General features: G+C 44.0%; 1 protein-coding gene across 5 annotated transcripts in view; it reads left to right on the top strand.

The window, feature by feature from the left end:
- The first annotated feature begins 409 nt into the window (after nucleotides 1-409).
- NFRKB (nuclear factor related to kappaB binding protein) overlaps nucleotides 410-25472 on the top strand; it is a 37599-nt gene continuing 12536 nt past the window's right edge. Inside the window, exons 1-15 of one of the 5 annotated variants that reach the window (XM_026505401.4) lie at nucleotides 410-519; nucleotides 1577-1660; nucleotides 3226-3381; nucleotides 5767-5968; nucleotides 14580-14707; nucleotides 15410-15584; nucleotides 16168-16269; nucleotides 16913-16986; nucleotides 17732-17816; nucleotides 18226-18406; nucleotides 18659-18767; nucleotides 18985-19111; nucleotides 19356-19421; nucleotides 23293-23372; nucleotides 23486-23532. In XM_026505401.4, the coding sequence (XP_026361186.1) occupies nucleotides 3247-3381; nucleotides 5767-5968; nucleotides 14580-14707; nucleotides 15410-15584; nucleotides 16168-16269; nucleotides 16913-16986; nucleotides 17732-17816; nucleotides 18226-18406; nucleotides 18659-18767; nucleotides 18985-19111; nucleotides 19356-19421; nucleotides 23293-23372; nucleotides 23486-23532 (1511 nt within the window). In that variant the 5' untranslated portion in view covers nucleotides 410-519; nucleotides 1577-1660; nucleotides 3226-3246. Of the gene's footprint in view, nucleotides 520-1576; nucleotides 1661-3225; nucleotides 3382-5766; nucleotides 5969-14579; nucleotides 14708-15409; nucleotides 15585-16131; nucleotides 16270-16912; nucleotides 16987-17731; nucleotides 17817-18225; nucleotides 18407-18658; nucleotides 18768-18984; nucleotides 19112-19355; nucleotides 19422-23292; nucleotides 23373-23485; nucleotides 23533-25472 lie in introns of all 5 variants that reach the window. The other 4 variants (XM_026505398.4, XM_048217180.2, XM_044386528.3 and 1 more) reach the window with 4 other exon arrangements.

Genomic DNA, 25472 nt, shown 5'->3' with positions numbered 1-25472 from the left:
GAAGATACGGGAATACGCAGGGGCACGGGCTCGGGGTCTGTGTTTTCCTCCCTGAAACTCAAGAAACTGCAGTTTTCTCAGCTGTAACATGGGAATAGTGTCTAAGAGCACACAGGTGTAGTACAAAGATATGGGCTAGAAAGTGCTTAGCATAGTGCCTGGTACAGCGTATGTTCTCTGCAGGCTAATAAAATTGCATTCACTCATTCATGGGCCTCAGTTTGCAACCAGGGAAAGACTACAGACACTCTTCCGAAGAAGCTCCTATGGCAGGTGAGACCAACAGGCCGCGTGCAAACTGCAACCCAAACCTATCAGCGCGGGCTTGCACCGCCCCAGGCCCCGCCCCGCGCGGCCCCGCCCCCGGCACCCTCCAGGCCCCGCCCCACGCAACCCCGCCCCTTCCGCCGCCCGAGCCCGGAGCGTGCACGCACCGAGACGCCTTGCGGGAGCGAGCGCGTCCGGGAGCCCGCGGGCCGAGAAGCGCTGCGGGTTGGGAGACCCGCGCCTGCGGCTCAGGTGAGGGCGGGCCCAGGACGGCGAAAGGGTTAAAGTGTAGCCCGGGAGCGGAGGGAGGGAGCGGCTGGGTCTCCGAGGGTCGCTGCTCCTGTGGGCCTGGGGCAGGGGAGCGGGCGTGTTGGGAGCCGGGCGGCCGGGTGGGTGGGGGTTAGGGTTAGGCACGGTGTGGGGGAGGGGCCGTGGGCGCAGAGGTGCAGTTTAGAGGGGCGGTACCCGGCCCTTGGGCAGGGCGGGGTTGGCTGGGGAGGGGTTTAGCTGCAGGGGCGGTGGATTTGGAGCTGGCGTTTGCTCCGGAAGCAGCCCAGGGTTTAGCTTCTGCGTTGGGGAGGGTCCAGGAGGCAAGGATAGCCCCGGTGCAGAGGAAAGGCCATTGGGAGACACTTTCCTTGTCTAGTACGGAGGTCCAGGACGCCACAAGACGTAGAAATCCTTGGCTTCCGGGGTTCCAGTCCTCTGGCAGCTCCCTGCTTTTTGTATTTTGAGATCCTATTCTAGCAGGGCAAATGTTGCCACTCGAATAGATTAAATTTAGCTACACATCTCGTAGTTGAAGAAACTTGTGAACAAGTTGTGAAACGGACGATCCTCTTAAGAGTCAGGTAGAACCCTGGCTTTGCAGCTAACTATCCTGTTCTATGTCAGTTTTGTAGAGACTACCTTGCTCTAAAGCATCAGGTTGCTTCTGCCAGTTTTTCTATTTTAAAGTTTTGTTAAACTTATGCGCCATGTGCTTTCTCACCTGCTTCAGTTATTTAGGCACCAAGAATGTTCAGGATGTTGTAATTTCCATGTATTGAACGGTGATGGAGCACAATTGTTTGGAGACCATCTGCTTTGTCCAACACAGATCTTCCTGCAGTATCTTTACATAAATCCGAAATCTCTAAAAGATTACTTGAAATAATTTGTGGGAAGATGCTTATTTTAGTAGTAATATTACAGCTCTGCTTTCTTATCATTTAAGAGTTTTGGAGTCAGAAGTCATTATGTTACTATGTTTATATGACTGCATTAAGTCATATAAATTGTCATCCATCTGGAGAATTATTTATTGTAGGATTCCAAGATTGAAAATAACAGTACAGAGGACCTGGTACAACTCCCCTTTGTCTTAGAAATAAGGAAATTGACACCTTGCAAGGTAAGATTTGCCTAAGGTAACTGAGATTAGGCTAGAAGTTTGGCATTTTGACTGTTAGTCTGTTTTTTTTTTCTTTCCATTTTATTGTGCTTGTTAGTCCATTTGGTAGGAATAGGAGAATTGATTTAGCAAATGTTTGTAGAGTGATTAAGTTCATGCTCGCTGTGGTCCTATTAGTTTTGTTCAATCCTGTGGCCTCAACTTTACAGCTGATTCTAGCCATTACCCGAACAAGATGCTTTCTGAAGATTTTTTTTTAAAGATTTGTTCATTTATTTGAGAGAGAGAACACAAGCGGGAGGAGCAGTGGGAGAGGGAGAATCTTAGGCAGACTCCCCACTGAGCATGGAGCCCGACATGGGGCTTGACCTCACGAGCCTGAGATCACAACCTGAGCCAAAACAGAAGAGTTGGACGCTTAACTGACTGCACCCGCCAGGCACCCCTCTGAAGCTGTTATGATATGTACATTTCTAAAGATGACCAGCCATGTTCACTTATTACAGGAAGGAGAAAAATACATTATATTTACATGGTTATAAATATCAGATGGACCTTGAGTTGGCAGATTGGCTATTAAGTTTACTGGCTGTTGTGGTCAGGTGCTTGGAGACCCCAGAGTTTATGTGGACTAAAGTCATATAAACATGCTCCCCTTTCACAATTGCAATTGAGAGTTTATACAGGAGGGGTAGTGTTAGGAACGTGTGTTTTGTAGTCAGACATACCTGAGTTTCATTCATTCATTACCCCTGAGATTGGGCAAGTTATTTGTCTACTTTGACCCTCAGTTTTAATATCCGTAGGATAGATATGATGACCCTGTCTTGCACAGTTGTAGGAATTAAATGAGATGCATGAAAGGCCTGGCACTTAATAGGCTCTCACTGAATAATTTATTGTTAGTGTCTGAGCTTTACTAGTCTATATGGTTGATTTTTCTTCCTGAAAGCATAACAAAGAATTACTAAAAAAAAAAACCCCAATAACTGTTAAAGAAATTATTTTTTAAAGATTTTATATATTTGAGAGAGAGCATGAGCATGCCAGGGGCAGAGGTAGTGGAAGAGGGAGAAGCAAGCTCCCAACTGAGCAGGGAGCCTGACACAGGGCTTGATCCCAGGACCTGGAGATCATAACCTGAGCTGAAAGCAGATGCTTTAACCGACTGAGCCACCCAGGCGCCCTGAGAAATCATTTTATGGTAGAGAGATTATTGGCCTGAGAAGTCTTAAGTTATGATTATCATTTAATTGCTAAGTCTCACTTTGCTCAAGTGTAGAACGAAGGTGTAAGAAATTCTGTAGATTTGGGAGTTAATTGTAGAAGCATTATGAGCAACAAGAGACCTACTAGAAAAGATTTGAAGATTGAGATAAGAATGCAGTGGTAGAAGAGAGAAGAGGTGTATAGCTGTAGTTAGGGTAGGAGAATAAAGTATAAAACTGGAGTCGAGTTTGGCTATTTTCTGGGCCAGAATATTTTTTGAAGGAGCGTTAGTATCAACCAGACCCCTGGGATTCTGGCCTTTCTGTCTGGAGGTGTGACTGCATATATTTGTCTAGATTATCTGTGGAACATAAACAATGGATTCCTTGGACCATATGCTGACGGATCCCCTGGAACTGGGTCCATGTGGAGATGGCCATGGCACACGTATTATGGAGGACTGCCTCCTGGGGGGCACCAGGGTTAGTCTGCCTGAGGACCTTCTGGAGGATGTAAGTAGTAGCAGCGCCACCATCTCTTTGTCACCTTGCCCGTAACCGCTATTCTAAACGTTTTCCTCACTACAAGTTTTCAGTCTTTTGTGCTCCTCTTGGTTTCATTTTCTACGTTGCAACCAGAGTGATATCCCTCTCTCTCTTTTTTAATGTAAATTCTTTAATATTGTGATTAGAGAAGAAACTCTAAGCTAGATATTTAAGCCCTATTTTTAGCCAGATAATTTTGAGCAGTTAACAAGAAATTATGTATTTTAAGGACAAAATTATGGATGTGTTTACGTTAAATTGGTTATCCACGTTGTGGATCGTGAAACAAAACCCAGGCATATCTGTCCATAAAGTAACCCTCTAGTCAGTTAGTAGTCCGTGTCCTGGGCTGGGATATCAGTGTGCTTTTGGCCCCTTTCCCAGGCAGGCTGTGTAGTCATCATCATCATTAAGGTGACTACCACTTATGAAGTGCTTATTATGTGCAAGACGTTGTGTATGCCAAAAAATGTATTGAGTTATCTCGTTTATTTTGCCATGTTTCACATATACAGATAGGTGTAGAGTGTCATATAGCAAGCATTCATTTGTGCATCCAGTTTTAGGGGAGAATTGCATTTAGTCATATCTGGTTCAGATTTTTTTCTTTCCTCATATATCAAACATTGTAGATAAAATTAAAGCCACCATTTATGCTCTCTGCCACCTGAAGTAAGAGCTACTGAAGTTGACATACATATCCTTCCCATCCACGTTTTCTTTGCACATTCTTTCAGATGAATCTCTTTATGTTACTCGTTTAGTCAGCAAACATTCGTTTTAGCAAGTACCTACTTTGTGGCAGACACAGATACAGGAATAAAGTGGTGTGCAAAAAAGATTTTCAGGGGAAGATCCTGGACACTCAGGTGCTTTCATACATGCATGCAGGAGACGCCTGGTAAGTGGTGAGATTTCTGGGCTGTCTCCTGCTTACACTGTCTGATGGCTCTCTCTCGTCCTTAGGATCATATCACAGTACTTAACATGGTTATAGGTCCCTTGCTCCTCTTTCTTCCGTGTGCTGCTCCTTCCCTCTCTCCGTGTCCCTGCACTAGTTCTACATTACCTCAACTCTCTTCAGTATTAAAAAAGTGAACTGTCTCACACATAAGGAGGATATAAAATTGGTATATGTATAGTACGTATACATTTTAAACAGCAATAAAACAATCATGTAGCTACTACTTGGGTTAAGAAGTAAAATGCTACCAATACCATTCAAGCTCCCATAAGTAATTGCTATCCTTTCTTTCATATTAATTATTCTTCTGTTTTTATGGTTTTGCTCTGTGGATTTTTAAATTTTTATGTATCTTTAATCTCTCTGCCCAACATGGGACTTGAGCTCATGACCTGCATGGTCTACCGACTGAGCCAGCCGGAAGCCCCTGCTCTGTGGATTTTCAACTCTCCTGCTTCACTTTTTTTTCTTTTCTTTTTTTATCCCTTAACTGCCTTAAATGTCACTTCCTCTGGTAGGTGTTCTCTGACACCTTGGGTCTGGGACATGTGCTTCTCCTGTGTGCTTCTGTGCACAACAGCGCTTCTTAAGCCACATTGTAATTCCTTGTTTGTTTCCCCCTGGGACAGTGTGCATACCAGTCTAGCTTAGTACTCAGCACGTAAAGATATACCGTATATAATTGAACTGAGATTGAACTCCATCCTGCTGCTTGTCGCTCTTCACAGGCGACTCAGCTCCTCATGCTCTCTCTCCCATGTTCACTTTTTCCTGCCCCTCATCTGAAGCTGAATTCAGTTGTCCATCATACCCCTTGTTGGTAGAAATGGTTTCCAAATGAGATTCTCTCTACTGAGATTGTTTTTCCTTTGGATTATTATTTACTGTTGGGTATAAGATAGTGGTTTATATGTAGTCATTAATCTGTACGATTTGAGAATTGAATAAAGATCGATGACTTTTTTTTTCTTTTTAGAGATTTTATTGATTTATTTGTCAGCGGAGGGAAGAGAGAGAGAGAGAGCGAGTGCACACACAAGCAGGGGGAGTGGCAGGCAGAGGGAGAAGCAGACTCCCCACTAAGCAGGGAGCCCGCCAATGCGGGGCTCGATCCCAGCACCCTGGGATCATGACCTGAGCTGAAGGCAGGCGCTTAACCGACTGAGCTCACCAGGCATCCCAATGACATGTTGGTTTAAACAAACTTAAAAATTTGGATGTAGTGATGGTCGCACAACAGTGTGAATGTACTTAATATCACTGTACACTTAAAAATGTACCCTTGAAAATGGATAAAATGGTAAATTTTATGTTATGTGTATTTTTACCACTCACAGAAAAACTTAAAAGCTTGTTTTTCTTGTTTACTTTTTTCCTAATTGTCCTAGCCTGAGATATTCTTTGATGTAGTCAGCCTCTCAACATGGCAAGAGGTTTTGAGTGACTCTCAACGTGAACACCTCCAGCAGTTTCTGCCTCACTTTCCTGAAGACAGTTTTGAGCAGCAAAACCAGCTCATCCTAGCCCTGTTCAGTGGGGAGAACTTCCGCTTTGGGAACCCTCTGCACATTGCCCAGAAGCTCTTCCGAGGTACGTAGCAGTTTGGCATTCTTTTTTTGACAGGAGTGGAAGAGTAGGAACGTGTTCACTTATGCGAGTACTCCTTTCTTCATTTGTTGTATTTGTTTTCATGTACTGACGCTGATTCAGAGACTAATTGTGTGCAACACTTTGCCTAGGCTATTCTTTTTTTTTCCATAAAAATTTTTAACTTACACAGGAAATACATCAATCATAAATGATTTATTGTAAAATGAACTTAACTGTGTAACCACCACCCAGATCAAGAAATAAAACATTACTAGTGTCTTATAGGCACCCTTTATGACTAGTCTTTAAAAAAAATTTCAAAAAATAAATTTCAAAACAGTTTATCATTTGCTTTATCTCATGTACGTATGTGTATACGTGTATTTGTGTGTCACACATACATAACACTCTTTGCAGAAAACGTGATACTTTTCTGTCAGACACTTCAGCATGTATGTATCTCTTAACAAGGACATTCTACCATGTAATCACAGTCCTGTTATCACACTCAAGAAATTTTATACTGTGCGAATGTCATAGAATATCTCATATTCAAATGTCGTCAGTTGTTCCCTAAGTCTCCTTTGTGGTGTCCTTTTATTTTTTATTTTTTCCTTTTAAATTCAGGGTCTATTCAAGTTCATGCATTGTGTTTGGATTTCATGTCTCTTGGCTCCCTGAACCTAGGGCCCTCTGCCCTTTTTTCTTTGTACTTCAAAAACAATAACTTCTTTTTTTAAGTGTAATTGACATGCAATATTATATTATTTTCTGGTGTACCTCCTGATTCTCTATGTATATTCTGAAGTGATTGCTGTGATACATCTAGCTACCATCTGTCACCGTACAAGTTGTTCCGTATTATTAACTATATTCCCTGTGTTGTACATTGTATCCTTTTATAACTGGAAGTCTATAGCTTTTAATCCCCTTCTCCTATTTTGCTTATCCCAATCCCCACCCCCGAACACAAGGCACAGTCATCACATTGTTCTCTGTATCTGTGAGTCTATTTCTGTTTCGTGGGTTGTTCATTTGTTTTGTTTTTCAGATTGTACATATAAGTAAAATCAGGATATTTGTCTTTCTCTGACTTATTTCAGTAAGCATAATATCCTCTGGGTCCATCCATTTGTCTCAAATGGCAAGATTTCATTTTTTAGGCTGAGTTGTATTCTATTATATATATATAAACCCTTTATATATATAGTCACTTTCACCCATTCATCTGTCGATGGACACTTAAGTTGCTTCCACGGCTTGTCTCGTGTACATCATCTTGCGGTGAACGTAGGGATGCATACACACTTTTTGAATTAGTGTTGTCAGTTTCTTCAGATAAATACCCAGAAGTGGAATTCCTGAATGGTAGTTCTGTTTTTAATTTTTTAAGGAACTCCATACTGTTTTCCATAGTGGCTGCACCATTTTGCATTCTCAACAGCTGTGCACAAGGGTTCCATTTTCTCCACATCCTTGTCAACACTTGTTATTTCTTGTCTTTTTGATAATAACCATTCTCACAGGTATAAGGCGATATCTTGTGGTTTTGATTTGCAGTTCCCTGGTGATTAGTGATGTTGAGCATCTTTTCATGTGTCTGTCTGCATCTGTAGATCTTCTTTGAAGAAATGTTTATTTATATCCTCTGCTCATTTTTAATTGGCTTATTTGTTTTTTTTTGGTGTTGAGTTGGATTTCTTTATATAATTTAGATACTAACCCCTTATTGGATATGTCACTTGCAGATATGTTCTCCCATTCAGCAGGTTGCTTTTTTGTTTTGTTGATGGTTTTCTTTGCTTTCCTTTGTTTTCTAGTTTGATGTAGTTCCATTTGGTTTGGTTTATGTTTTGTTTTGTTTTGTTTTGCTTTTATTGCCCTTGCTTGAGGAGAGAGATCCAAAAAAATATTGCTAAGACTGATGTCCCAAGAGTTTACTGCCTGTGTTTTTATTCTAGGAGTTTTAGGATTTTCAGCCTTAAATTAAAATTTTTTTTTAAGATTTTATTATTTATTTGAGAGAGCGAGCAAAGACAAGCGGGGAGGTGAGGGGGAGAGGGAGAAGCAGACTCCCTGCTGAGTGGGGAGCCCAATGTGGGGCTTCATCCGAGGACTCCAAGATCATGACGTAAGCCAAAGGCAGGCACTTAACTGACTGAGCCATGCAGGCCCCCCTACATTTAAGTTTTTAGTGATTTTTTTTTTTTTTTTTAAGAATTTACTTATTTATTTGATAGAGCAAGGGAGCATAAGCAAGGGGAGCAGCAGAGGGAGAGGGAGAAGCAGGCTCCCCATTGAGCAGGGAGCCTGGATGCAGGGCTAGATCCCAGGATCCTAGGATCATGACCTGAGCCGAAGGCAGAAGCTTAACCAACTGAGCCACCCAGGTGCCCCTTACGTTTAAGTTTTTAAACCATTTTGAGTTTATTTTTGTGTACGGTGTAAGAAAGCGGTCCAGTTTAATCTTTTGCATTTAGCTGTCCAGTTTTCCCAGCACGATTTATTGAAGAGACTCTTTCCCCTATTGTATATTCTTGTCTCCTTTGTTGTAAATTGATTGATATATAAGTGTAGTTTATTTCGGGACTCTGTTGTGTTCTGTTGATCTGTGTGTCTCTTTGTGCTGGTACCATCATGTTCTGATAACTGTAGCTTTGTAGTGTAGTTTGAAATAAAGGAGCATAATCTCTCCAACTTGATTTTTTTTTTCTTTTTTTTCTTTTTTTAGAAATCTTTTTTTTTTTTAAAGATTTTATTTATTTATTTGACAGAGAGAGACAGCCAGCGAGAGAGGGAACACAAGCAGGGGGAGTGGGAGAGGAAGAAGCAGGCTCCTAGCGGAGGAGCCCGATGTGGGGCTCGATCCCAGAACACCGGGATCACGCCCTGAGCCGAAGGCAGACGCTTAACGACTGCGCCACCCAGGCGCCCCTCTCCAACTTGATTTTCTTTCTCAAGATTGCCTTGGCTGTTTGGGGTCTTTTGTGGTTGCATATAAAACACACCGATATTTTTAAAGAGGCCAGGACACTTGAATTCTAAAATGTCCCGCTTTCTGGGCAGTTGTCTTCTTGTTTTCTCATGATTGAATTTGGGGGGGATGTTAAACATTTTACCAAGAACTCTAGATGGGAAATGTTACTTCTTTCCCACCATCACCTCAGGACGCACATGATGTCAGTTTTTCCAGTGTTGATAATGATGCGTATGATCGCTTGGTTAAGTGATTTCTGCCAGACATACTGATTATAATAGTACCTTTTTTCCTTCGGAATGAAAAAGGAAAATGTAGGATGATAATTTGGGACCAGGTGATAGTCTTCTTTCCCAAAAGCCTTTGTTTTACTTAGTGGTTTAACATCATTAATGATCTTTGCCCTGAGTCAGTTATTACATTGGGGATTGCAAAATGGTTTGGGGCCACTATTAAGCCACAGTTTCCTCTCTGTTCCATGGAGAGGAGCAGAGGAGGCCTCTTCTCCCCTTTCTGGGGTGACTTTGCTTTGGCAGGAGGCCCTGAAAGTGTAGCTTGTCTCCTTGAGCTTTGTTAAACTGGACAACATGATAGCTCCAAAAACCTGGACGGGACAGGCTTATTGCAAAACTTTTATTACCTCCGCTCGATTCAAACCAGCATTCCTTGCTTTGGTGAGTTACTGGTTTAAAGAGGAATTCCCCTGGATAGCTGACTAAGGTTTATTTCCCTGCAGCCAGGGGCCTCAGGCAGGAGTAGACCATCTCTTCCGATGGAGCCTGCCTGCATTTAGCGGGCTTATGACAGGGACCTTGTGTAATGTTTGCACTGTCTGCTGTGCTGGCACGTTTCCCCCCACAGCAGTACGATGGTCTGTGGAGGATGCAAGCAAGGAATGTCAGGGCAGGAATTCCTGCACGTTTCCTCCGACCGCGGTCATATTTCAGTTCTCGTGTGCCGCAGACAGGTGCGTTACCATGCTTGTTCGTCCTCTCAGCTGTCGTTGCATTCCCGTATTCTTTCACCTTTGGTTGTCTTTCCTGCCTCTGTTTCAGATGTTCACCTTTTCCTTAAGTTCCACGTGCTTAGCAAACTCTTGCTTCCTGCTTCATAAAGGATCTTCTGTCATAAACCCGCCACTTCCAGCTTCCAGCCTACACCCCGGCTCCCTGTATTCATTTCCATTCTGACCTACTTTACTTGTCTCAGAGGAAGAAAGAGTTTTGTTTTCTGTTTAAGATTAACCTCTGCTCTTGATCCTTTCATCTTTTACCTCCTCTGGGACCTCTTTTCCTCAGTTAACCATCCCTTCTGTCCTGTGTATTCGCTCTGTTTCGCTGTTCACTCCACTTGCTCTGCTTCAGCCTGTGGATGCGTTCAGGGGTCTCACACTAAAAAAAGTCCTTCACCGTCTCTCCCCTCTGTTGTCCATCATCATTTGCCTTTTTATCTCCAAACTTGTTGAAAGACATCCACAGCTGTCCCTTTCAGTCATTCTGCCCCTCCTCCCTCGTGGCTCTTCCCTTATTACCTCACAGAGAGTGCTCTTACTAATGCCGCCAGTGACCTCTTTTTTCCTTCACCTTTTTTTTTACTTTTAAATTTCAAAGCTACAGAAAGGTCCTAAGACTTTATAACGGACACCCATATACAGTTGACCCTTGAACACCGCAGGTTTGAGGGGTGCCTGCTTCCGACTCAGTCACAAATCCACGTATAACTTTTGACTCCCCCAAAACTTAACTAGTAGCCTAGTATTGACTGGAAGTCTTACTTACAGTAGTCGATTAACACATACTTTACATACTGTGTTTTTTATAATGAAGTCAGCTAGAGTAAAGAAAATGCTAATGAGAAAATCATAAGGAAAGTACATGTACAGTATGTACTGCAAACAATCCGCATATAAGTTGGCCCACCTGGTTTAAACTCGTGTTGTTCAAGGGTCAGCTGTACTCTTCACCAGGTCCACCAACTATTAACGTTAACATTTTGCCACACTCAACTCTCATTGTTACTGTACGTATTATTACTGTCATTTTTTTTGCATTTGAGAGGATTGCAGACATTGCACGCCTACATTTTCCACATGAATCTCTGAAGAATAAGAACATTCTCTCGGGGTGCCTGGGTGGCTCAGTCGGTTAAGCGTCTGCCTTCGGCTCAGGTCGTGATCCCGGGGTCCTGGGATCGAGCCCTGTGTTGGGCTCCCTGCTCAGTGGGGAGTCTGCTTCTCCCTCACCCTCTGTGTGCTCTCTCTCAAATAAATAAAATCTTAAAAAAAAAAAGAACATTTTCTTACATAACCACAAATGATAAGTTCAGAGATACTGTAAATACAGAATTCTTCTGTATTTAAATTCCCTATGTGAATATAGAATGTAACATAGACGTGCTGTTATCTTATAGTCCACATTCACATCTCACCAGTTGTTGCAGTGAGCATTTTTCAACTGCTCCATGTCTCTTTAGTGAGCATGTAATTTCCAAAGCAGCAGTGCTTTTTATTTATTTTTTATTTTTATTTTTTAAAGATTTATTTATTTGAGAGAGAGTGAAAGCACATGCGGGGAGAGGGGCAGAGGGAGAGGGAGAATCTCAAGCAGACTGCCTGCTGAGTGCAGAGCCCATCGTGGGGCTCAATCCCATGACCTCGAGATCGTGATTTGAGCTGAAATCCAGAGTTGAACACTTAACTGACTGAGCCACCCGGCCGCCCCCAGCAGATGCTTTTTAGTTCTCTACTTGGTCTGTGTACAGCATCTGCAGTTTTTTTAATTTTTATTTATTTATTTATTTTTAGCAAGCTCTACACCCAACATGGGGCTCGAACTCATGACCCTGAGATCAAGAGTTGCATGCTCTACTGACTGAGTTAGCCAAGCACCCCTGTAGAGCCCAGCACCTTCTGTCGTGACCACTTTCTTCATCTTGAGACTTTCCTCCACTTTTCATCAGTGACTCTTCCCTGGCCTGGATCTCCTTCCATGTCTTTGACACCCTACCCGCCCCGCAACCCTCCTTCTTTGCTAACCCCTCTTGCACTCATTGTTCCTGTCTGTGTTACTGCCGTTGAGGCACTGTTCTTACTTCTGTACTTGCCTGGTTTCACTCACTGTCTCTTCACTGCTGACTCTTGCCTGGCCTGGCTTGAGCAGCCACCTCCACACTGCTCACAGAGGGAGCTTCTTAAAACCTCACTTCTCACAATATTTAGCAGTTGCCTTCACTTGAAATAAAATTCACTGCCTACAAGGTTCTGTGTGACCTGGCCCCTGTCCACTTATCCTCTTCATCTGGTACTGCTCTGTCCTTTCCTCACTGATAACTAGCCCAGCACTGGCCAGTAGAATGTTACATGAGCCGGGGCACCTGGGTGGCCCAGTTGGTTAGCGTCTGACTCTTGATTTTGGCTCAGGTTGTGATCTCAGGGTCGTAAGATTGAGCCCTGCATTGGCTTTCTGCTCAGCGGCGGGGAGTCTGCTTCTTTCCTTCCCTCTCTGCCCTTCTCCCTGCCCTGCTCTCCTTCTCTCAAATAACTAAATCTTAAAAAAGAAAAAAAAGGAACTATTAATTACACGAACTATGTGTTCAAGTTAAAATATTCCAGTAGTTGGGTTAAGAATGATAAAGGTAGTTAATTTTAATAAGATATTTTGATTTATTATAATAAATAATTTCAGTAATATCTTCTTTAATACATATAAAATATTGTTTTAACAGAGGTGCGGCATTTAATGGCTTTCAAAAAGTGGGGGAAACTAAAGACCAAAGGAACGTAATTTCAAAGAAGTGCAGAGGCAAAAAAGATACTAATTTTTATATATCAAACAGCATCAGTCGCATTCAACTCTGGGCCCGTTTCTTGAAGGTTACATTTCCTATTGACCTGCAGCAGGCAGCACAGATGGTGGGAAAGACCTTGGACTCCGGAGCTGGACTCCCTGGGTTCAAACCTGTTTTCCCCTTGTGCTAACTGTGTGACCTTGGACAAGTTATTTAACTTCTCTGTGCCTCAGTTTCTTCATCTGTAAAATGAGGATTTAGTAGCTCCTTTTATGGGGCTGTTATGAAGATTAAATGAGTTTAGCTTAGCTTTCTAAGATTAGCTTTTCAATCTTTCCTCTCAGTTTTCATCATGGTCTATCTGCTCAAATCTAATATGTCCAAAATGGACTTCCCTTCGAACTTTTTATCTCAGGCAATGATGTCAATTGCTCATGTCCAGTGATCAGGGTACCGTGCTCAGTTGACCTCCCCATGGCCCCCATCCTTCCCCAGCATCTGAAACTATCAGCTGGTTTAATCTTTCTCCCTCAGAAATATATCTCAAGTCTCTCTACTTCTGTTCATGTAACCACTATTTTACTTACTAGTCAGGTAATATGTGCCAGACATTCTTCAAGGTTCTGGAAATATGGTAATGATCTTACATTCTCATAGGGAAAAACAGATGATGAACAAGGAAATACTTATGGGCATTAAGTACTTCCAAGAATGAGGAGAGGGTAATGGGACTAGAATGATGGGAAGGAGCCGTTTTAGACATGGTAGTTGGCCAAGGCTCCTCTGATGAGATGATATCAGGACAGGGACTTAATGAGGGTAGGAAAAGGAAGCCGTGAAAATACTGGGTGTTAGTAGGAAGCCTTGAAGGTAGAGGGAACTTTTAAGTACAAAGGCCTTGAGAGAGTAGGCTATGTAGCCTACAGCATGGAGGCCAGTGGGGCTGGGGTAGAGCGAGCAAATAGGAGACTGCTGGAAGATGAGGCCAGAGTAAGCCGAGGACAGATCATGAAGGGCCTTTTAGGCCATCTTTCGGACTTAGGCTTTTATTCTGAGGAGGGAAGCTGCCATCCTCTCTCACCTGGACCCCCTGCAGGAGTTTTCCTTCTTTCTCTCTTGCTCCCTGATATGTCCTCCTCCTGCTTTAAACCCGTCAAATTATTTCCGTTGCACCTAGGATAAAATCCAGCTCCACCCATGACCTACAGGTTTCTGTGTGGTTGGGACTCTGCCTCGCCTTCCCAGGGCGTCGCACGCTCCCTCAGCTGCAGCCTACTCTGCTTAGTCATACAGACATTTCCTCAAGGTTTGGGACGTGCGGAGTTCTTGCTTGCTTCAGATCCTGCTGTATATACCACAGGCCGTTCCTCCTGCCTTTTCCCCATTTTTACTTCTTATTTTTAAATTCCCATTGATTTTCCTCCTAGTTTTCTGTTTTGAAAATTTTTAAACATACAGAAAAGTTGGGAAATAGTATAACAAACGTCTGTATCTTTTACCAGTATTTATCAGTTGTTAACATTTTGCCATAATTGCTTTAATCAGGCTTCATTTTATGTTTTGTTCTTTAGTGATCCCTTTCCTGAATATACCTCTCCTTAATCTCTACAGTTGCTTCACATTAATTTCCTATAGTCCTTAAAAAGAGGATCTGTTTACCTGTTTATTTTCTGCCTTCCACTGGACCGTAGGCTCCATATACACAAAGATTGTCGTTTTTCTCTCCTGTACTGTCTTTCAGTTTAATACAGAGTATACCAGATTTTAAGCACATAGTAAATATTTGTTGACCTATAAATACATAAATATAAATATATATACACGCAGTTGTGCCTCTGTTCTCTTAAGATGGACACTTTAACCCGGAGGTGGTCAAGTACCGGCAGTTGTGCTTCAAGTCCCAGTACAAGCGCTACCTCACGTCCCAGCAGCAGTACTTCCACAGGCTGCTGAAGCAGATCCTGGCCTCCCGGAGCGTAAGTAGTGCTGGGGACGGCACGTGAGACGTGGACGTGAACGCACAGATCTCTTGACTTCAACAAGTGGTGCGGGTACCAAATAGCAGAGGTAGCACTAAGAGGAGAGTGTTACCAATGAAGCCATGACACAGTTAGGCTCTGTCATCCTTTCTCACTCATTTTAAGATGTAGCCTGATTTCGGAGATGTGAAAACATGAAAAGTATCTCTTAGAACTGATGAAATACAGCTTCAGTATTTAGCGGGGTCAGCAGATGGCTTTGAGATCCATCGTGGGTCGTTAAGGAGAAGCAGGTTGCCTCCAGATGATGTGCGAGAGCGCACAGGCCTCCAGCTGTCCCGATGGATGACTGGTGCACCAGGCTTCATGGCCCCGGGATCTGGACCTGTGTGGTAATCTTTGAGACACAGTCGTTGTGGCTCTAAGTGGCTCTTAAGCCCGGCTATGGAAATAGTTGGGTGTCCCGTATAATAAGTATTCATTCTTAAGGGAGCAGTTTGCCAGTGAGATTTAAGATGTTTTGCCATGTGGTAATCTATAGACGCTCTTCTTACTTGGACATATTCTCCTACATGCATCTCTGATCTGTAGGGAGGAATCGAGCTTGTTAAACAATACAGAGAAGAAAATGTAGACTTGAGGAATGCACCAGAACAAACTTTGGATGGTGACATGTATCCCCATCTGATCTCTTCCTAGGACCTCCTGGAGATGGCCCGGCGGAGTGGCCCGGCCCTTCCCTTCCGCCAGAAACGCCCTTCACCATCCCGTACCCCTGAGGAGCGGGAGTGGCGGACCCAGCAGCGCTACTTGAAGGTCTTGAGGGAAGTGAAGGAGGAATGTGGTGACACAGACCTGTCATCTGATGAAGAGGGTGAGTGTCTGTGGGCACTTGGGGTAGCTGGGATGTTGGATTTACACCAGCAGCTTATTGTTCAGTTGGAGCCAGTGGTAGCCATTTATCTCCCAGGAAAGAAGCTTTCCCAGTTGTCTCTCTCAGGGGGTGGATGATGGGACTCAGAACTCCTGGTGTCTGGGCTCTGAGACATTCCTGTTAGGTGGGGTGTGACTGCATACCTTTTGTACCCTTGATGCTTAAGTGGCATTTGAGTTTAGATGAGATGAGTCCCTGCGTGGCAGGGCTCTCCACAGTAGGCCTGTCTGGTCCTATTGTGCCACTTGAGAGAACTGCTTTTCCCCTTACAGGAGAGTAGTAGTGACTGTTGGCCTGCTGCAATGCGACCCCATCACTCTGTTGAAGTCTCTCTTCCTGGAAGAGCCGTTTAAATGACCTAAGTGTGCTCCAGTTCGTCTGGAGGAGGGTCAGAAAGGAATGGTGGAACCCTGGCCTCCATGTTGTTGGCTTAGCCTTGTTGAACCCAAATGGCCACTTACCCAATCTCCCCTATTGGAGTCCACAGCCACGTTGGATTTACAAGAAAAATTTTCTTTTGAAGATCTCAGCTCATGGCTTCCGAGCTCTCCAGCGCGTTCTCCTAGCCCTGCGGTGCCCCTGAGGGTGGTGCCCACGCTTTCAACCACGGATATGAAAACCGCAGGTGAGAACCGAGTGATGCTGCGGATGTTTCGGGAGATCAGGATGTAGATCTGAGAACTCCCTTACAGGGAGGTGGGCGCTGGATTCTTACCTGCCAGGGAATCGAAGCAGTGTTCCTTAGAAGTAGGAGATGGGGAGAAGTTTCTGTACGATTCCACTTTTTTACAAGTAGGTAGGCCTGCCTTCCTTCCTTCCTTCCTTCCTTCGTTTTGAAGCTTTTCCTTAGGAGCTGATCAGCTGGTATTTTGGGCTAAAGAAAGGAGATTCTTAGAATAGCAGTATTTAGGGACAGTTCAGTAATAGAACAGGAGAGGTAATCAGAGCCATAGCAGTTTCTTAGAATGTTTGTGAAATTAGAGAAGAACTTTTAATCAGAATAGGAATTGAAACGGTTAAGAATTTTTGAGGTGTTTTAGGAGCAGCTAACTAACTGACGTCATTGTTACTGACCAATGTGGAGAAAAGCTGGAGAGTTGATCCTGTGACTATTTCAAGACTATGTGTGCTTGTAGTGCATGGGAATCAAAAGGGACACTCAGAGAAACATGTGACTTTTGAGTATCACAAGTGACCAGAAAGACTTGAATTGGAGCATCGTGTTAGTAAATGACCTAGTCCATGTGGTTTGGTTCATTTTCTCTCAGATAAAATAGAACTGGGGGACAGTGACCTGAAGATAATGTTAAAGAAGCACCATGAGAAGCGGAAACATCAACCAGTAAGATTGGGTGGGGTGGTCATAGTGGTTTTCAGTCTCGTATCTTTGGATTGGCTTTTGGGAGATGAAGGTAGTCACCATATCATTTATGCTTCCTTTTCTACCATTGTTGGGGGACAGGAGCCACCGTAGCGGCTAGTTAACACCAGAGGTGTGAGAGGAAGACAGATGCTTCACATAGTGTCTGATTTAATCTTTACAGCAAGACTGGTACATGGATCATTATTTACCTGTGTTCGGAGAGGTTGAGCTTGTCCTTGGCCTGGCTATAGCTAGGAAGTCAGGACTCAGATCCTGTGCTCTTCCCACTTTTTACTCTCTGTTACTCTACGGAATCAAGGTAATGCCAGTGCAGCCAAGCCAGAGAGCAGAGAGGAGGAAGAAAAGGCAGGTGGTGAGGTAGGAAGCATCCCACACTGGAAATCAGCAAATGCCTTACCTTCTCTGAACCCCACTTTCACACTATAAAATATGGTGATACTTCACAAGATTGTTTGAAGAGCACTAAGATAAGGGATGCAAAAGAGCTTTATATAAACTACATGCCGTATAATAGAAAGGTTGGAAGTGCGTTCTTTGCCCCGTTATGAAGGGGAGTAGTTTTTATCTCCATATGTTTTTAATTCAACATGATTTCTTCAAGTGCACCCAACATCTGATTGTATCTAGGTAAATTGGCAAAATCACGAACAGTTTTAGCTTCTTGTTGGGGTCTCTATAACAAATCTCTGAATATCACATTCAGGATCATCCGGACCTTTTGACAGGGGACCTGACTCTCAATGACATCATGACTCGAGTAAATGCTGGCAGGAAGGGCTCACTAGCAGGTAAATGGTGTTCTCTATAGGTGGTCATCATCTGACTGTTGTGTTACGTTACGTGACCCTATGTACCTGTGGCAAAAATAAATGAGACCACAACTTCCTTCTTGCTGAGAACCTTTGTTTAGCTATTGCCTCTTACGGATTTATAGGTGGAAAATGAATATAAAATCAATACAACAGATCTTTGGCTCCTTAATAGGTGTTAAAATTAACCTGTAAGATCTCTCACTGGGTTTGGTAGGGAAAAAAAAAAAAGATTAAAAAAAACAACAAAAAGAAAAAAGAGCTAAATGTCTTATTAAGATTTTTCTTTCTTCTACTGGTGGGTGTTCGGAAAATAACATGCAGATAAGACCCTCACTTCTGTTGTAGAAAATGCAGTTCTGTGATTTGTGTTGCCTTTTCTTCCTAGCCTTATATGACTTGGCTGTCCTTAAAAAAAAGGTTAAGGAAAAAGAGGAGAGGAAGAAGAAGAAAATAAAACTGATCAAGTCAGAGGCAGAGGACTTGGCTGAACCCTTGAGCAGTGCTGACGGGATCCCATCTCTCTCCCAGGCCCCTTCTCCGCTGGCTATACCTGCTGTCAAGGAGGAGTAAGTGAGCAACCGAGATTCCTGCTCAAGGGTGAAAGGTTCACCTAGGGTGTGGCCAGCACTGGTGTGTGGAAGGACCCATGCGTGTTGAATCTGCAGGACTAGAGTCCCGGAGGACCTGCTAGGGACCGTGTATCGTGTAGTCCTTTATTGAACTTCTGTATGACTGTTAGAGGGTTTGGAGGGCCTAAACCATCTGGGGATGTATTCTTGGTCTCTTCGATTGTTCCTACATATTTTTTCCTTCATTAGGCCTCTTGAAGACCTCAAGCCTTGCCTTGGAATCAATGAAATATCTTCCAGTTTCTTCTCTCTTCTATTAGAGATCTTGCTGCTAGAGGGGCAGGCTAGCCTTCCTATGGTAAGAGTTTTGGAAAAGTCAGATGTACATCAGAGTTTTCAAATTGTAGAACGCTTTAACAGTCTACAGCTGGAGAAGAATTCTGGGTTCCTCTCAGAGCTCTGCAGCTGACTTGCTTTGTGACTTGGCGTTACACCCTAGCTTGCTCTGGCGCATCTGCGGGATTGCTGGTGTGGGATAGAACTCTGACTGGCTTCTGCCTTTTCTTTTCCCTTAGCTGGAGGAACGGGTTTTGGATTGGCAGTCCTCTCCAGCCAGCTCCCTCAATAGCTGGTTCTCTGCAGCCCCCAACTGGGCAGAATTAGTGTTACCAGCCCTGCAGTATCTTGCTGGGGAAAGTCGTGGTAAGGTACTTTTTTCCTTAGGGTCATGTATCCCCCCCACCTTTATTTAATTCATTTTCCTGGTAAACTGCAGCATTCCTGGTTAAATCCCCTATGGTTTCACCTAATGCTGTGCCTTGGGGGTCTGTCCTGATCCACTATGAAACATTCAAAAGTTCACTCGGAGCCCAGGAATCGCAATTATTCGGAGTTTCGCACTTTTTCCGACCTGTGCGGCTTGTTCACGTGATCCCATTTCTTGCAGCCGTACCTTCCAGTTTCTCTCCGTTTGTTGAATTCAAAGAGAAAACCCAGCAGTGGAAATTGCTTGGTGAGTAATTCATACTGCCCACTCATCGCGGTGGATTTTCATCCTCCCACATCCCCCGCTCAGCTGCTTTTGCTTTCCAGTCCGTACCGCCCAGTAGGATGTTGAGAACAGCCATATTAAGCCTTATTTTGCTCAGTAAAAGAATCCTTCGTGACCCCTTTGGTATCTCAGGGTCTAAGTTTCACCCCTCCACTGGATTTTGGCTCCCCCAAGCTGGGGCGGGACAGCCCTTCTAAGACGATGCACTTTGGTGCCGGCTGGATTTAAATCCATAGAGGTCTTTTACAGCGGGGCCCAGAGTCGTATTAATTGTGCCTGTGCTTTTAGATTAACCCGTAATAGTGTAATGATTTTTCATTCCTAACAGTAGGCTTTGCTGTTGCGGATAACATGCAGCAGGATATCAGACAGCCGTGAATACACTATTTCCAAGGAGCAGGATACTTTTTTTTTTTTGAATCTATGAAGTCCTTCTTACTAAGTTTTAGTGTCTTGCACCTGAAGCAGTTCAGTGACTGTTACCAGTGATGGTGATAAGAGGAAAATTCCATGTTGATTTCCTACTGAAATTTACTAACCTTTCCCTTTACCGCCTTGAGTGGTCTGTGAAGGGAGAGATGGAGAGACGGTTGTGAAGACAGTAGATTCATTTATTCCTTATAATGTTTATTTGGCTTTTAGGTGTCAGGCACTGTGTTAGGTGCTGGAGTCATATTCATTCACACGAAATAACATACACATTCTGTAAGGGGAAAGTGCCGGAAAGGATGGAAGTTGATGATGAGGTGTCGGTGTATTCTGCAGAGTCGGGAGGACCTTCCTGAGGAAGGAACATTTCAGCAGAGATGCTAATGGTGACTAGGAAGGAGCGAGGCGACTGAGGGGAAGAGCATTCCATGTGGAGGAAGCAGTATGGGTCAGCGATGCGGGGGGAGATTCGATCCGAAAAGTTCACACAGGCCTGCATAGCGATGATGATAATCTGGACCCGAGGAGAGAGAACGGACAGATTTGAGAAAGCTGCAGGTGGTAAAAGCCACAGGACTGGGCTGTGACTGGCTGTGGGGAGTAAAGGGAGAGTGCTGTCAAGCATCACTTCTGCTAGACCTGTGCCTCGTGGTGAGGATGCCATTCATTGTAGGCAGCTGTGGGGGACATCGCGCCTCGGGGAAGGTGGAGATCTTGAGTTTAGTTTTGGACATGCTGAGTGTGAGCTGCCTTCGAGGTATTTAAGTGTCGATGTTGAGTAGGCAGTAGGGTGTGTGGTTTTAGAATCCAGATGGGAGAGTTACGGCGCAGGGAGTTGTTGGCATATCTACAGTAATCAGCGCCAAAGGCATAGGGAGGAAGCATGAAGGGAGGAGAAATGAGGGCCTAGACTAAGCCTTGAGAAGCTCCAAGGCAGAGCAGGCTGAGTAGGAGAGCGTATACGGAAGTGACTACGGACCTGGGAGGGAACCATGAAGTAGCTGAATCTTGGAAGCCAGGGAAGGACACAGTCAGGAAGTGGGGAGTGGTCATTAGCCTTGATCATCCTAAAAGTTTCAGTAAGATAAAGCCCATGGACTTGAGGACATGGAAGAACTGGTGAATTTCCTTAAGAGTGATTCCTTATCAGGATGACGGGCATCAAGGACAGCGGGGAGCTGAAGGCAACCCACGATTGCTGACCGTGTCGCTCTTTCTGACTCTGTCAGGCTGGTTGCTTGAAGTCAGCCTGGAGGGGGACTTACACCCGGGGTGGCAGACATTACAGGACCAGATAATATGGGTTTTAAGCTTGTGGACCAGATAAGACGGGTGGCCAGTTTGCTGACCCGTAATTAATGTACCCCTTGGAAATCTGCAGATGCTACCAGTCAGGGCCCCCTCCCCTGTAGCAAGTTAAACATTGACCTTCGTACCTCTCGTTAAAGAGACCGTGAATCTAAACATCTTTCTAGAGGTTTAGCAGGGGAGGGGTTGATAGTAAGGGGGACTTGTGGCCAAGAGAGGCGTTTTTTTCAATGAGAAAAATTCTAAGTGAGCCTAAGTGTTGATGTAAAGAGTATGGTGGAGAGAAGGAGATTGAACATACAGGGGAGAAGGGAGAATTCACCATGATGGAAACCCCTGAGAAGAGGGAAAGGGATTGGGGGTGCCTGGGTGGCGCAGTTGTTACGCATCTGCCTTCGGCTCAGGGCGTGATCCCGGCGTTCTGGGATCGAGCCCCACATCAGGCTCCTCTGCTAGGAGCTTGCTTCTTCCTCTCCCACTCCCCCTGCTTGTGTTCCCTCTCTCGCTGGCTGTGTCTCCCTGTCAAATAAATAAATAAAATCTTAAAAAAAAAAAAAAGAGGGGAAGGGATTGGCCGTGGTCGGCAGGAGGTAGCCCTGTTCTCACTGGGGGGGGGGGGGGGATGTGGTGGACACCCAGGAGTAGGCTGGTGGGTTGTATTTTTCAAAGTTCCCAGGTGAGGATTCTGTGGATGTAGCCGGGGCTGAGGGACACTGGGTTAGGCATGTGGAGGATGGAGTGGTTTGAGGTAATGACAGAGTCCAGTGGTGACGGAAGGAGTGAGTGGCTGGGGTGGAATGGAGGGAGAAGGTTATGAGGACAGAACCAAGGAGCTTGGATATTGGCCATGCTCTGTGTCTGGTCGTGCCAATTGCCCAGTGTGGTGGTACGAAGTGGACTGGTAAGGGGCCAGGTGAGCCAGTGCTCCGTGAGAAATGACTAGGTGAGTAGCTGTGAGAAGCAGGGGACAGGGTGGAACAGGTGGATGGATGATGGTAAGAGTCTTAGGGACCAGACCTTTGTTTTATTTCGATTTTCCAGAAGAGTTGGGAGAGATAGTCTGGCATCCGTGATGGGATGGAAGGAGGAACTCTGCTCCGAGGGACGTGGCTGTGAGAGAATAGGTAGCCAGTATGCCCCAAGGTAGAAGGACTGCAGAGAAGCAGACTTTACACCAAATCAAGATGTGGAGGGAGTGCTGAGAGGAGGATTAGGCTGTAGGGAAATGGACTATGAAGGAGCAATTCTAGAAGGTAGAGCACTAGAGAAATCTTCCCAGGATAAGAAAGTTTAGCACTTTCCAGGGATGGTGGGACTGTGCCTGACTAGGGAGAGCACGTAAGAGTCCTCAGAAGTGTCATCTCAGCTGCCTTGGAGAAGGGTAGGCCCTGGGGGGCTGCATTCTTCCCATAAGCAGACCCAAGTGCTGGTGGTCTCTGTGGCTTCTAGTCTGGGCAGGAGACATAGGGACTGTCATGTGATGGGTGCTTCCATAGGAGCCCAAAGTAATAGGGGAGGAGGGCACAGAGGGAGGTGCTCATCTCTCTAGGCAGGTCAAGGGGGTCACTTTTCTCCTGCCTGAGGGCCTTCTTATTACTGTGCCAGTTGGTAGAATGCCTCTGTTGCACCACAATGAGAAGAAGCGTTTTCTGACCCCCCCCCCAAGGATAGGAAAACTAGGGTAAGCTTCCATGAAATCCTTTGTGATACCTACCACTTTGAGATTTTATTAATGTGTATTCCTCTCTCACTTGACTATAAACTCCATGAGAACAGAGACTGAGTTCGCTGAATAACCCTGCCTAGCATGCGGTGCTTGGCACACGGTGGCTGCTCAGCGAATACCTGCGGAAGGAGTGATTTACTCAGGAAACAGCTGGAAGTGTTGGTCCCGGCAGACAGTGAATGGAAGGCGATACAGGCTGAGGGGATAGTTTGTGCAAAGGACCATTGCTCTGTAGGTCCTGATGATGGGTTCTCTCTCTGGCATAGATATAGCAAGTAAGGAGAAAGTGGGATTCTGAGTATACCTTAGATTGTTTTATTAGTATTATTTTTACTATTGTTCGTATTTGCCTTTTTGTTTTCCTGATAGGCCAGTCCCAAGATAATGAAAAGGAATTAGCTGCACTCTTCCAGCTGTGGCTAGAAACCAAAGACCAGGCTTTCTGTAAGGTACGGTTTTTACAGAATGAATAACCAGATTTTTCTTATTGGATTTCCAGAGTCCTTAAATTAGCCAAATTTCTTTAGTCTATTTACCTGTTAATGTTTTCTTTTTTCCCCAGCAAGAAAATGAAGACAGCTCAGATGCCACAACACCTGTTCCTCGGGTGTGAGTATAATACTTGAATGGTGGGTAGTGGTCCGTGAAATTATAGTTTAAGGTATTGCTGTGGTTCTGCTGACCATTCTTAGTATGTGAGAGTCGTAGTGAACTTAGGGTTCTCGGTGTCCCCTGATTCTCTCCTGCTTTAACATACCCGCGAAGGGGAATACACTTCCATCCGTTGCAAATAGTAGGATTTCCTTTTTTTAAATGACTGCATACTATTCTGTCTTACGGATTATTATATACCACATTTTCTTTGCCTGATCATCCGCGGATGGGCAGTTAGGTGGTTTCTGTGTTGCAGCTATTGTAAAGTAATGCTGCAGTGAACATAAAGGTGCATGTATCTTTTCAAGATAGTGATTTATTTCATTTCCTTCCTGGAAGTACTTCCTTCCAGAAGTAGGATTACTGAATCATGATAGTTCTAATTTTTTTTTTATCTCATTTTTTGAGGAGTGTCCATATGCTTGAAGCAATTTCCATTCCTACCAGCAGTGCACAGTGCTTGTCTTTTCTCTGCATCCTTCCTAATGCTTGTTATTTCTTAACTTTTTGGTAATAGCTATTCTAACACATGTGAGATGAGATCTCCTTGTGGTTTTGCTGTATGATTTGCAAATATTTCCTCCCATTTGGTAGGTTGCTTTTTCATTTTGTTTTTTTCCTTTGCTGTGCAGGAGATTTTGTTTGGAATAGTCTCACTTGTTTATTTTTGCTTTTATTGTTTGTGTTTTAGTGTCATGTCTTAAAAAACTGTTACTTAGACCAGTGTCTAGGAGCCTCTTTCATATGTTTTCTTCTAGGAGTTTTACAGTTTTAGGGGTTATGTTTAAGTCTTTAATCCACTTTGAGTTAATTTTTGTGAGCGGTGTAGGATAGAGGTCCAAATTCATTCTTTGCCATGTGGATATCCAGTTTTCCCAACACCATTTATTGAAGAGACTATCCTTTCCTTATTGAGTATTCTTGGCTCCATTGTCAAATATGGACCATATACACGATGGTTTATTTCTGATCTTTTGATTCTGTTCCATTGGCTTATGTGTCTGTTTTTATGCCACATGCTGTACTATTTTGACTATTACAACTTTGTAATAAAGTTTGAAATCAGCAAGTGTGACGCTTCCCAGGACTGCGGTGGCTGTTTGCACTTGTTGGTGGTTCCATATAACTTAGGGTTGTTTTTTCCCTTTCTGTGAAAAATGGTATTGGGCTTTTGATAGAGATTACATTGAATTTGTAGGTGATTTGAGGTAATTGGACTTTTTTTTTTTTTTTAAGACTGATTGATTTAGAGAAGAGAAGTGGGAGGGGGAGAGGAAGAGAAAGTCCCAAGCAGATTCCCTGCTGAGTGCAGAGCCCGACGCAGAGCTCTGTCTCATGATCCTGAGATCATGATCTGAGCCAAAACCAAGAGTCGGATTCTTAACCGACCGTGCCACCCGGGTGCCCCAGTAATAACGGACATTTTAACAGTATTTTTCCAATCCATGAACATAGGCAAGCTTTTCATTTATTTGTGTGTGTGTGTTTGTGTGTGTTTTCAGTTTCTTCAATCAGATTCTTGTAGCTTTCAGTGTACAGATCTTTCACCTCTTTGGTTAAATTAATTTCTGAGCATTTTATTGCTTTGATGCTCTGGTGTCATTCTTTAGGTTCCTGAGCACCAGCGTGAGGGCCAGCCTGAATATGGCAGAACTGTTGTTTTACGTAACAGGGGTGTAGAGCTCAGTTTTTCTTGGGAGCAGAAAAACCATACTTGTCGTGTTACAAATTTGAAGTCATCTGTTCCTCTAAGGCTGAGTTTTTTTGTTGCCATTAGATGAGGTTTACTTAGCAACAGTACTGAAAACAGGTAAAAACATCAGCCTCTTTCTCACCTACCTAGTAACTTCCTGATTTTGAAAACTCGAGTAATTTTTGGAATTACAGGAGTTACT

This window comes from Ursus arctos, unplaced genomic scaffold (assembly GCF_023065955.2).
Source record: "Ursus arctos isolate Adak ecotype North America unplaced genomic scaffold, UrsArc2.0 scaffold_22, whole genome shotgun sequence".
Lineage (NCBI taxonomy): Eukaryota > Metazoa > Chordata > Mammalia > Carnivora > Ursidae > Ursus > Ursus arctos.
This window is presented reverse-complemented; position numbering and strand designations above follow the sequence as displayed.